The sequence below is a fragment of the Parasteatoda tepidariorum genome, chromosome 6, assembly GCF_043381705.1.
Source record: "Parasteatoda tepidariorum isolate YZ-2023 chromosome 6, CAS_Ptep_4.0, whole genome shotgun sequence".
NCBI classification, from domain to species: Eukaryota; Metazoa; Arthropoda; class Arachnida; order Araneae; family Theridiidae; genus Parasteatoda; species Parasteatoda tepidariorum.
In genome coordinates this window covers 33127688-33140452 of record NC_092209.1, presented here as the reverse complement: position 1 = coordinate 33140452, position 12765 = coordinate 33127688, and the positions used below count along the sequence as shown (strand labels likewise).

The 12765-nt window shown below is 27.2% G+C and overlaps 1 protein-coding gene across 3 annotated transcripts in view; it reads left to right on the top strand.

Annotated features, from left to right (window-relative positions):
• Positions 1–1615: 1615 nt before the first annotated feature.
• LOC107456436 (uncharacterized) overlaps positions 1616–12765 on the top strand; it is a 35328-nt gene continuing 24178 nt past the window's right edge. For all 3 annotated transcript variants that reach the window (XM_043047030.2, XM_071182207.1, XM_071182206.1), the window contains exons 1-2: positions 1616–1956; positions 10518–10774. In XM_043047030.2, coding sequence (XP_042902964.1) covers positions 1927–1956; positions 10518–10774 — 287 coding nt within the window. In that variant the 5' untranslated portion in view covers positions 1616–1926. The remainder of the gene's footprint in view (positions 1957–10517; positions 10775–12765) is intronic.

Sequence of the window (12765 nt, the reverse complement as noted above, 5' to 3'; positions counted from 1 at the left end):
CATATTACAACGGTGCCTTCGAAAAACAGTATTAAAATGTGTGGTACGTAGGATTCCCGAAAATAGCAAAAGAATTTTTTGTTTCGTAAAGTGAAAGATAACTTGGTCGACATAGGATTTTATGGTTAATTTACAACTGAAACTAGAAATGTTTTTTTTTCATTCCCCTTTTCTTTTTTAGTTAATTTGATACTTCATACTGAGGGGGGGGGATAACTGTTTCATTGGGGCTAATAAGTGAGCAAACTTTTACATAGAACAAAAAATGCATTTAAAAAATACAGAGATTTGAGACATTACTTAATAAAATAAATAATAATTTCAGCTAGTAGTTTTTCTTTCTGTAGTAACCTTCACTTTCCGCCATTATAATTTTACTTTTCCTAATAATTTAGAAGCACTAACTAACGATTAATTGTCCTAATAATTAAATTTTCATAACAATTTCGAACTAATAATTTGTGATTATTTGTCAAAGTAATTAAATTTCACATTCATTAGTATAAAAACAAGTAGTGGTTACCTCATAAGTGTGCAAAAACTATTCCAGCCTTAGATAATTCTTGCTCACTTAATATAGTGACCTAAACAAACGCAGCTTTTTTAGGTTAGAATTATTATCCCATATATTTTACGATATAATTAGTTGCAGGTTGAAATTTTTTATGTCCCGCATAGGTATCTTACAATTGATATATAGAGACATGATAATTAATAAGTAACATAGCATAAGTAATGACATAAATTTTTTAATCAAAATTATTTGAGGCTTTCGCAAGGCAATTGTGCGTATTCGCAAGATTACGCAAATATAAATCGCGTTTAGCATACACGATAATTTATAATTTTTTAATTTTAGTTTCTTATATCACTTGATCTATAAGGGTCAAGAAATAGTCTAAAATAGCTGGCGAACGGTATACTATTACAGGCATTATATAACGCCGTTAAAGAATGTATTGTATAGGGTACATATTATATAGAACATAATACTTCAGGTAATATCAGAAAGATTTAAGCATTCGCTTACGATATTAGTACCTCTGGCTACTGGCTGGCATAAAACACCTATGTTGTTTTTAAAAAGTATCTGATAAAGAATTTGAGAAACATCATTTGAAATGAGAGTTGATCAATCGACGTTTTGAAAAGTGTATAATGGGGATTTATTTTGTACTATAAAATATACTTCAAAGTGGAAACGTAGCACCTCCTTATCTGTCATAAACAAAATATATTTACTCATTAAATTGACTGATAAATAGCCTCAACAAATATCACGAAGATTTGGTAATCTTATGTAGTTTTTCATCAGTACTGGAAGCTCCTGAGTACTACATAAATAATCAGTACTAACAAAACTATATAAATAAATAAATATTATGAATAAAAATGTAGGTAAGCATTTTTTTTTCTTTTTGGCTACTCATGATTTTTTTTTCTTTCTTATAATTAGTTTCAAAAGTTTAGATAAGTTTGGCGACAGTACATATCGTCGTTAATTTGTTGCATCAACATCAGCATAAAAAATAAGAAGTTCAATTCTGCAATCGAAATCATTTCAGTGTACTTAATTCACTTCAACTGTAATCAAAATTTTAAAGAATGCTTTTAACTCATAATTGCGAATTAATTTTGAGTTTTGCAGCCTACATAAAAATTTTTCAAAATATTGTATGCATTTTGGCACGCTCAAAATTTAACCTGTAGTTTTAAACCTGTAAACCAATCGACCATAGTAAACCAATTGAAAATTTTACCAATTTTAAACTTGTAACTAAGTTGTGTTTTATGCCACAAGTGTTGAGCGAAAATGTCTATAAATATTAGTAAAACTATTATGATTATCAAATAACAATAGTTCAAATAACAGTTAATAAGACTTTAATAGTCTTACCATCAAATGAAACAGTTTCTTGAGTTTCGATGGTGTATTTATGGTATCAGATGCTAATTGTAAGTATAGTACTTTTTACAAAGATTATTATACAAAATATTACATGAGATCTTTATGCTTAAAGAAGAAACTGATGCTAATTTTTGTTATTATAAAATTTGAAATTGTAAATTAATTTGATCTAATTAGGATTCAAATGATTTTTTATTTCATTTAGTAAATACGTATCGACAAATTATCGAGTAAATAATTCCTACTTAAGTGAATTAATGATAAATTTAAAATTAAAATAACTTTGAGATAGTTTCAGTAACCTATTTATTACCTTGAAAATGAGATAAATTGAAATAGATCTGTAATAATTTTCCTTTTGTTACGCTATTTTTCAACTGAGATAATTTCAACTTAGTATAATTTTTTTTTAATTTTTTTTACAACTTTTATATTTTCTCGATAGATATTTAAACAAAAGAGAAAGAATTTATTTTCTCCTGAGTATTTTCACTTAAGGAAAATGTGAATTAAATTGTTTTCAAATTTAGCTAGAAATATTAGTTCTATACTATTTTAACTACATTTGGATTTTAGCTTTTAAAAGTTAAAAATTTCGTTAAAAAATTTGACCTTGGTTTTTGACATTTGGACCTTGATTGACAATTTCATTTACAAGGAGTATAACAGATAAACTATGCTAGGTAAACAAAGCAGAATTTTTTGCTTAAACACTTAGTAAAATAAGTGAATAAATAAAAATAAAATTTAAAAAAATCCATATAATTTTTCTCACTACTTCTGGGTCAATTAGACTAATGTATCTTTATAAGAAACAACATTTATTGATAAAATGTTTGGAGTTTAAATTATTTATGTACTTTTTTTCGCTTATACCATTTAATGGCATGTTCAAAATTCATGTCACAATGGTGGCATGAAAAAAGTGTCCTTCGCAAAACAAACTGGAAAGGTCAACGAATCGTTCCAAAGCTGCTTCTTAGATTTTATTCTATTTTGAGTTGCAAAATATCTTTCAAAACCAGCTGTAGCTACTGGTAGTGTTAGAAAAATAGCAATTAATTTCCTTAATTCAGAATGTATGTAAGAGATCATAGTCAGTCTCTCTACTCTCATTAACTAATTTTCTGTTTAACACTAGGAAAAAACTAACAATTTTTTCTAAAAATTTCACTAGACGTATTTGTATTTTAGGTAAACGTTTTGAGGAATATAACTCAAATGTGATGCGGAAAATTCGCGTCTAGGTGCGTATTTTCGCGTATTAGTGAACTCTAATTCCTATGAATGAAATTTTGAAAAGACAATCTTTAATTATTAGAATTTATGAATGATTTTTGTAATTAAAATATCTATTTTTTATTTTCAAATATAATATCAGCTTTATTTTAATTACATATGCTTCAACCTATTTTTTTATTTATTTAATTTTTTTTTTTTTATTTTTTTTTTTTTTTGCAAAATTTTTCTTTAACATATTTTTTTTAATATTTTGTATTAATTCAAGTCAAAATAAATAAAAAATAATGCATTTAACATTTTAATAATTTATGCTTACGAAATAGAGCATGAAACAGCTGTGTCTTTTTCTGGGTAAAAGGTAAAATCTTCCAAACACGGCTCACTTCAAATTTGCTGTTATTTAGGTTTTAGAGAAACATTATTGAAATTACCTTAATTTGCAAAATAAACTATTGATAAATATTTGAATCTAAATATTAAAAAAAAAATATTTTCCCCCCGTTTTTTTTTTTTTTTTATTTATTTTATATTTCATTACGAATATGATTCCGATAATCTAGAAGAAATTTTTTTAGTAACTATTATATTTAGATTTAGATATTTTTTTAGAACTATTAACTATTGACCTCTATGCATGAGCTTGAAACCGTGAAAGAAAAACAAATTTCAAAAAGATAAAACAGTAACATAAACTCCATAACAATAACAGTAAATGCATTAAAACAATAAAAAAGTGAACAACAGTAAATAAAAAAATAAGTAAAAAGTAATATAAGAAAGAAAATATATTTATAAATGCTTAAAAAGAAAGTCTAAACATAAGGTATGAATTCTTAAGTCTCAACTGCATGAATCGTTCCCATTTATTTGGTGTTTTGAAATATGCAACGCTGAATTTCTAAATGTAAATTTAACTCAGGTTTTTCTTTTTTTTTTTTTTTTTTAGNTTTTTTTTTTTTTTTTTGAAGTTTTTTTTTTTGCTTAAACATTATAAATAAATACAATAGTATAAGCACAAGTGTTTATTTTATACCAGCAAAACAGTTATTTAGATTATTCGATATTTTATCAAAGCTGTTAATAATGTAAAAGTATCCATCCGAAACCATATGCAGAATGAAAGATTGTGAAACATTTATTTTAATATATAATATTCACAAATAATTAAATTTTATCATAGAACAACGTAAGATGTAAAAATATATCCTCATATTATTATTGACAAGTGTAGTGAATAGTTTGCCGTTTCTACCACTAGGTTCTCATTTTAAGAAAGTCGTGCCAAAAGATTTTAAAACCTAAATTATGTATATTCTTCTATTAAATTACTTCTTGGTAATTATAATTTTGTCATGTTTCTAGAATACTCCCTGAAACTGAATTAAACATAAAAATATTTTGCTCAATTTTTTTTTTAAGGGGCCGTAAAATCTCCCACTTAAAGAAAAATTTAAATCTTTAAGAGTACCTACAGTGTAACACATTAAAATAGGTTTATACTTATAATCCAGAGGCAGAATAATTTTTTTTTTCATGTGTGAGTAACAGGCAACAAAACCCAACTAAATTGTGAGTCTTTTCTGTTTTATTTGTCGCTTGGTGCCCCTTTGACACTTCACTCGGTGTGGGTATATCACCCGCGATGTTCTAAATTTAGCTGGTGCTGACAACCGAACCTGTATTACTTCTAACAGATGTTGAATTACAGCACAACATTGTTGTTAGCGCTGAGTTACACATTTTCTTCTTATAATTTTGATTTGGCATATTAGTGGGGGTACGAGTTTGATTAGTGGGGGTACGAGTTTTTATGCGAAATATCTTGCAACAAACGAAAATTTCAAAAAATTTTATTTAAAAACATAGCCGTGAAAATTTATGATTACGTATTTTTCTATTGGCTATTTTTTGCAGAGTTAACAGTTAATTATTAGTGGTGTCAACAGCCAGTTATGAAATTTACTTTTTGTGCAATTTTTTATAGTAAAAAATGCATTTATTTTTTTATTAGTGGTACACAACGTTACGAAAAATTTAGAAAGCGTACACAAAAGTAATAAGTTTGGGAAACACTGTTATATGGTAATAATACTTCGCAAAAAAAAAAAAAAAAAAACATAATCCAGGTAATAAAATCAAACTATGCAGTGTTTAAATTATTCGTTTGGTAATTTTTTCCGTTCATATGGTAGCGGTTTAGTGGAGACTCTGGTTTTCATAAATATTGTTCTTGTTACCCCACTAAAAAAATTAATTTTACCAAGTACATTTAGTTGTTACCCCACTAAAAAAATAAATTTTACCAAGTAAATTTATTTTGCCATGTTCTAAGGTATCATGTTAAAATTACTAGATTCTACCAAACATAGTAAGAAATACCATATTTTTATATTAATTTTGATGCAATACCTAACGAATCAGGATACCGCCGCTCTCACGTGTCTTTGAAAACGTCTCGCCGTTTATTTGAGAAAACCTATGTGTTCTGTTATACCGTTTTCTAAGAATATAACAAATTAAAGGTAAAGAAATACTAATATTTAAAGAACATCACGAAATTAGACTAAAAGTGCATAGTTTTCTTTCACACTATTGTATAACTTTCTTGGAAAAAAAATCTCTTAACATTTGCCATAGTAATTGTTAGTTTCTCAAGTTGAAACATCTCGGAGCTTAGCATGTCAGGAATCGAAAATAGAGAGGTGAGATAAATTTTAAAAAATAAGTACTCCTAATGACACGTAATTGTCGTTATCATATTGTTATAACCAGAATTTCAACTAACATTAAATATTTGAAGTAATTTAGATAGTTCAAATTCAATCTAATCTATTAATGACCGAAATGCAAATATAATTATAACAAAGTAACAAGTTGACTATTTTTATGCTACTGGTTAAAAGACGTGACTATTATTTAAAATAGTTACTATTTAAATACTTTGTCTAGAGAGAAATTCTAGCACTTATTTCCTTAGTCATATCCTTTCTATGGAAACTTCTGCGAGTCGCACACATCCTATTGAACCTTTCCGGATATCCGGCGCGGGTTAGATTCAATTTATTCTAAACTTCCCTGGTTATTTTCAATTATCAGACAATGACTTGATATTTTGTTTATATGTTTTCTGGCATGCAATGTTTGAATAATTAAGGTCATACCTTTGTTAATGAGCATCGAATTATAAAAATGATATATCTAGTAGTCAAGTCAAACGAAACTGTTAGAAATTCAGTAGGTGGTTTTAAAATTCAGTTTAGGTGTTCTTTAAGAGCATCAACTTTTAAAAACAATTCATTTAATTTTCAAATCAAACAACACTGTTGGAAATTTAGTAAGGTTTTTTTTAAATTTAGGTTTGATGTTTTTTTTTTATGAGCATCAAATTTTAAAAGTGATTCTTTTATTTGTCAAATCAAACAACACTCTTAGAAATTTAGTCGATGGTTTTAAAATTTAGTTCAGATGTTCTGTATGAGCAATAAATTTTAAAAGAAATTCATTTAATTTTCAAATCAAACAACACTCTTAGAAATTTATTCGATGGTTTTAAAATTTTCTTCAGATGTTCTTCATGAGCAATAAATTTTAAAAGAAATTCATTTAATTTTCAAGTCAAACAACACTCTTAGAAATTTATTCGATGATTTTTAAATGTTCTTAATTAGCATCGAATTTCAGAAGTAATTTATCTATTTGCCAAATAAAATGACACTGTTAGAAATATAATCGATAGTTTTTAAATTTTGTTTCGATATTCTTTATGAAGATCAAATTTTCATAAGTAATTTGTCTGTTTATCAAATCAAACAATACTGTTAGAAATATAGTTAATGGTTTTTAAATATTTAGAAACTCTTTATGAATATCAAATGTTAAAAAGTGATTCTTTTATTTGTTAAATTAAACAACACTTTTAAAAATTTAGTCAATGATTTTTTAGTTTAAAAATTCGTTATGAGCATCAAATTTTGAAATTGCAGCATTTATTTGTCAAATTAAAGATCCACGTTGGAAATTTTGTTAACGATTTTCAAATTTGGTTTAGGCGATCTTCATTATTATATATTCTCCGAAGTAATTTAAACTTCTGTTTGTCAAATCACGCAACACCGTTAGAAATTTAGTCGGTAGTTTTTAGCTTTGGTTAGATGTTATTCATGAACATTAAATTTTAAAAGAAATTAATTTTTTTGACAAATTAAACACCACTATTAGAAATTTAGTGAATGGCGGTTAAGTTAAGATTCGATGTTCTTTAGAAGCGTCAAATTTTAAAAAGTAATTCATTTATTTGTTAAATTAAACAATAATTATAGGAATTTAGTCGATGGATTTAAAATTTAATTTAGATGTTTTTTATGTGCATATATTTTAAAAAGTAGTTCAAGGTTCAATTTATCAAATCAAACAACACAGTTAGAAATTCAACTAATGGTTTCTAAATTTTTTTATCCTTTATGAGGGTTAAATATTATGAATAATCAATAAATGTGTCAAATTAAGCAACACTATTAGAAATTTAGTCTATGAATTTTAAAATTAGTTAGTCCCTTATGAGCATGAAATTTTAAAAGTAATTCATTTATTAGTCAAATAAAATAACACTGTTATAAATTTTGAAGAGTCTTGAAATATAATAGTGTGCTCAGGTCAGGTTTTTATGAGGTCAGCTCAGGTTTTTTATGAATCAATCAGGTTTTTTAGGAATATGAATACAACTATTTTTGTGTTTTTCCATTAGGTACTAAGAAATATCAGACGTAGACGCCTAATTACAAAAATATATTAGTTGATGATTTGCCTAGAGGTCTACATGATCAATCATGAAACTGAAATAAACTTGTTTTAGATTTATTTATTTTTTTTTTCAAATTATGCTATCCATCCGCATTAAAAATGTTTTGTTTCCTTTCCATGAATTTCAAATAAATATTTCATATCTTACTCTTCATAAAGAAAATTATATTCACAATTCTTTTTTTTAAATTCTTTTTATTAAATTCTTTTTTTTAAATTATCTGCATTAAGAATGTTTTGTTTCCTACTTCATGAATTTCAAATAAATATTTCATATCTTACTGTTCATAAAGATAATTATATTCACAATTCAATAATCTATTCACAATTCAATATAATCTATTTTCAAATTCCTTCTAATTACAGAAAATCACGTTATAATGGCAATTTCAGGCTGAATTATAGTGAGCTTGTCGTTATAAACGAATGCAAATATAAAATGTTGAAACAACTATAAAAAAAAAAAAAGACCGAAGGATGAAATATACACATTTACCCTTTACCCTTTTATTTTTAGCAACTATTTTGATGTAGAATACGTGTATCTAGAGTAGATTGCTTTTTCTTACAGCTTGTAAATAGGACTGGGAGTTTTTAATGCAAGCAAAAAAAAAAAAATAATAATTAAATGCAATAGACTTTGGCGTTATTTGGCGGTAAAGAAGGCTATCTAGAAGAGATAGATTCGAACATTATTTGTACGTGGTTTAAAAAAGCCGTCTTCTACAAGTGTGCGACAGAATTCTTAAAAATAGCACAAGAAATTTTTTTTTTATGAGGAGGAATATAACTTAGTCAGTGGATGCCCACACATAACTTTATAAGCATAAAGGGTTAAACATATAGGTGAAATGATGCTATAAATGAATAAAAATTTCGTCTACTTTGCTATTTTTCTTATACCACTGCTAATTTGAACAGCAAAGAAATGTGTTTCCTTAAAATAGGCTGTAATAGCGGGAGGCTGGTAATTTTCAGTTCGTTATAAGCATACAATTTCTATATATCTTTAATATCAGCATTTTACCGGTGACTAGGGAACATGTTGTAATAGCGGTCGTATTATGCCGTTCTCGTTATATCGAGCTTTTACTGTATAAATGACAAATAAAGTAATAAATATTACAAATGGCCCTTGAAAAACTTCAACAGTGTCAAAGCAATGCGTTAGATGTTGCGAAACTTATGACGCATGCGGTTTTCAGGTCATTGGATGAATTTGATCGGACAGTAAATGTTTCCTTGACCGCGCAATTTCTTTTTTTTTTTTTTTTTTTTTTTTTTTTTGGGGCTTCTTTTCTATTAATTCATNTTTTTTTTTTTTTTTTTTTTTTTTTTTTCTTCTTTGAGGCTATATTGCTTTATGTCTGAATTGGTAACGAAATGATTCCCGCCGTTTTAACTTCATGAGTTAAAAACCAAATAAAGAGTTTTCAGAAAAAACGATTCAATCATAACCTTTACTCCCATTTTATCAAACAATTGTGTTTTCTATGGAAAAACGTAATTGTTGCTTAAGGTTGTTAGTTGTCCCCGAAGAACTTAATAATAATAAGGAACCGTACAATCATATTTTCTATAAGAAAATGTTTAAAATTACTTTTCAATTTTGCATAATTTACATTACATATTTGAATAATTATTTGATTTAATAATTTTCGTATAAAAAAATTTTATTAAAAAAAGAAAAGAAAATGCTGTAATTACTAATAAGTGATTATAGGGCAATCAAAAGCTCTAAAACATAGGTTCTTCTGTCTTTATTTATGCGTTTTAAAGGGATTTAGAACATGTATTGTAAATATAAAATCGTTTGCTCAAATAATTGGGTATAATATGAAAAAAGCACAACTACTTCCACTTACTAGGAATAACATTTACCTTTTAGTTTAATTAATAAACTGAGTTTTAAATATGTTTACTAAATTCGTAAACTTCGGTAAAACAACAATATAAACTATTTCCAAAGGAACTAGACTAATACAATTCCAACCTGGCGAGTAGGGACTTATAAACAAGACACTTCGTTTGATGCTTTTACTTGTTGCTAGAAATCAGGTTCGCAGAAAATGCTGTTTACTAGTTAAATTTAGTAGGAATAACACGATCTATGACGTAGGCTATAGTATACCCAATTCAATTTTCTCACAGAAGATATTTTTAAAAATTTATATAGAAAATTAGCTATATAATGATATAGATGATATTAGGATGTCTTGATAATTTTACTTTTCTATATAACCGTTAATAACATAAAACCGTTTGTTCAAAAGACTTATTTTTTTAAACTTATTAATCACTTTTTTTAAAATTTCAATTTTTCAAACGTATTAAACATTTTTTTTTAAATTTAAGTTTAAGACATACCAAGACTTTTCTAAATGATAAATATTTTTTCTAAGATACGTAAATGTTCAATATATTTCAAAAATATATATAGTTTACTGTTAAATGAATTAATGTCAAAGGTAATCTTAAACAACTCCATATTATTATTTGGGAGTTTCTTTTTGTCTAATTTTTTTATTTTATCGTCTGTGTTGTTTATCGTTAACTTTTCCATCAGATTCTACAGCTTCTGAAATTATCAATTCTTGTTAGTTATCATCGACCCTACAGACTAGGACGATCTCACAAGTATAACTCATTGAAAAATAGACAGTCTCTGCTGTCAAGATCAGTGGAGAAGGAACCCGAAGGCACTGATTCGATTGAGGGCTTTTTATCGAAAGAATTAAATGGAATTCGTAAGCCACGCAAGTCGAAATCTAGTTCGTCTAAAAAAATTCGAACGAAAACACGTTGCTTAAAATGTAAAACAAAGTAAGTATTTTCAGTAAAATAATTGAAAATTAATTACTTTTATTTAAAAAATACTCAATTTGTTGGTTTGCATTAAAAATTAAGTACTGGAAATCATAAGATACGATGGCACAGTGGTTAAGGCACTCGGCTGTTTTGTTTAGGACAGTGGTTCGATTCCCGATGGCGGCTTGAAACCTTCATATCGATGAGCAGTAGTTTATTTGGAAAATAAAGGTGTCCGGAATTGTGAGGTCCTAGCCTTATGACCCCCTTGGTCAACAAGTAGTTGTTCTGAGAATGCTCTTATTTTACTTTTTTATTGTAAGTTATGGCTTCTTAGTGTGGCATAATCTAAAGTGAAGTATATTAAGAGGAGAACGGTATGATAAATGACCTGTACAATTTTTATTTATGCCAATTCTGCTTAATGTTTTAGATATATATAAATATGTTCATCTTGGAATAAATAAAAATAAATAAGTGTTTGATGAAAACAAGTTTCTCTCAATAAACAAACAAGTTAAAGTATCATACTCAGGTATTGGAAAATTTTCATTTTAAGATCAGCATTAAAAAATTAATTATACAAATATAAATAACAAAACATTGTATCCTAACCTCTTCACAAGGAAAATTAAACAAATTCATCGTGCTCCATATTTAGATCGTCTACTATACTTAACGTCAAGATGAAGCGAGCTTACCACATAATAAAATATGTATAATATATTAAAAATTTTTACTTGTTGTAAATATTTAAATATTATAAATTTTAACAAATAAATGAATCTTTTACCTTATGACTTTAAGTGGTTTTTCGAGTTATTTTTTCGACGTTTAAAATTTAAGACTTTTATAAATTCTAAAAATTAATTCTATTAATTAATTTCTGTTTTTTTGTTTAAAACAATAGAAAACTCCCATAAAATGTCTCGATTTTTCATAATTATGCAATTATTATGCATAAATTATTCATTGTTTGGCAGTCTTTTAGAAGAAATATGAGGAGAGGAAAATTAAAAAAAGAAATAATAATAACTAGATTATATTTCTTTTGAGTACTGTTCTCTTCCATATGCCAGTACAACTGGTAAGTTGGATAAAAACAACCTAGTAGTCGTATATGTAGTTTAAAACCCACAAAGTTATGAGTCAAACTGGGAGAATGCTTCTCCCCAATGTAGTATTTTCCTATCTAATAACATTACCCACTAATCCCACAAATTACCCACTATCTAATACAGATACCCACACATGTGAACCTATGACATCAGCTCCAGCTGATTGTTTATAAGCAAAGTGGCGTGTCAAAGTTGAGCTAAGTTTCACCACATAAGTTTGTTAGTTAACGTGAAGTTAATTTAATAGAGCACCGTATCGCAAATCGAATTCGTTGAAATATAATTCACTCTCGTCTTTATCTTTTACTTAACTTGGATTTATTATTTTTTATGTATTTTACTGTAACCGTGATATATTTTTGTTTTGTGTACCTGGCAAACTTTGATGGATAACTACTAATTAGTTCGTTTATGTTCAACGTGGCTTCATGCCTGTATTTGTGTTAAGTAAAGGCCTGGTTTCTTAGGACAGGACGCCGTCAGCTGGAAATCAGCGCTAACCTTTGATTGGTCCATTTGTGAGCTTGATAGTATACGTCATCGAACGCTCATCTTGAACTACAATTGCCGTCCAACTCAACTGCAGTTGGATTACAACGTGACGTTAACCACAGAAGCAATGGCGGACAACATCCAACAGCACATTGAAATCAGCCAAGATTTTGATTTTGATATTAAACATAGCTTCTTCATTAAACATAGCACTCTTCATTTAGCTCAGCTATAATGTGTTTTTTGTTGGACAAAGTCATTATTTGTACTCTAAAACAGTGGTCGACAATAACAAAATCAAAACAAATTCAAAATAAATATTTGTTTACGTTATTAACGCATGCGCAATGAGAGATAATGTCTGCGTTGGACCGATTGCTCAGGCTGAGCTAACAA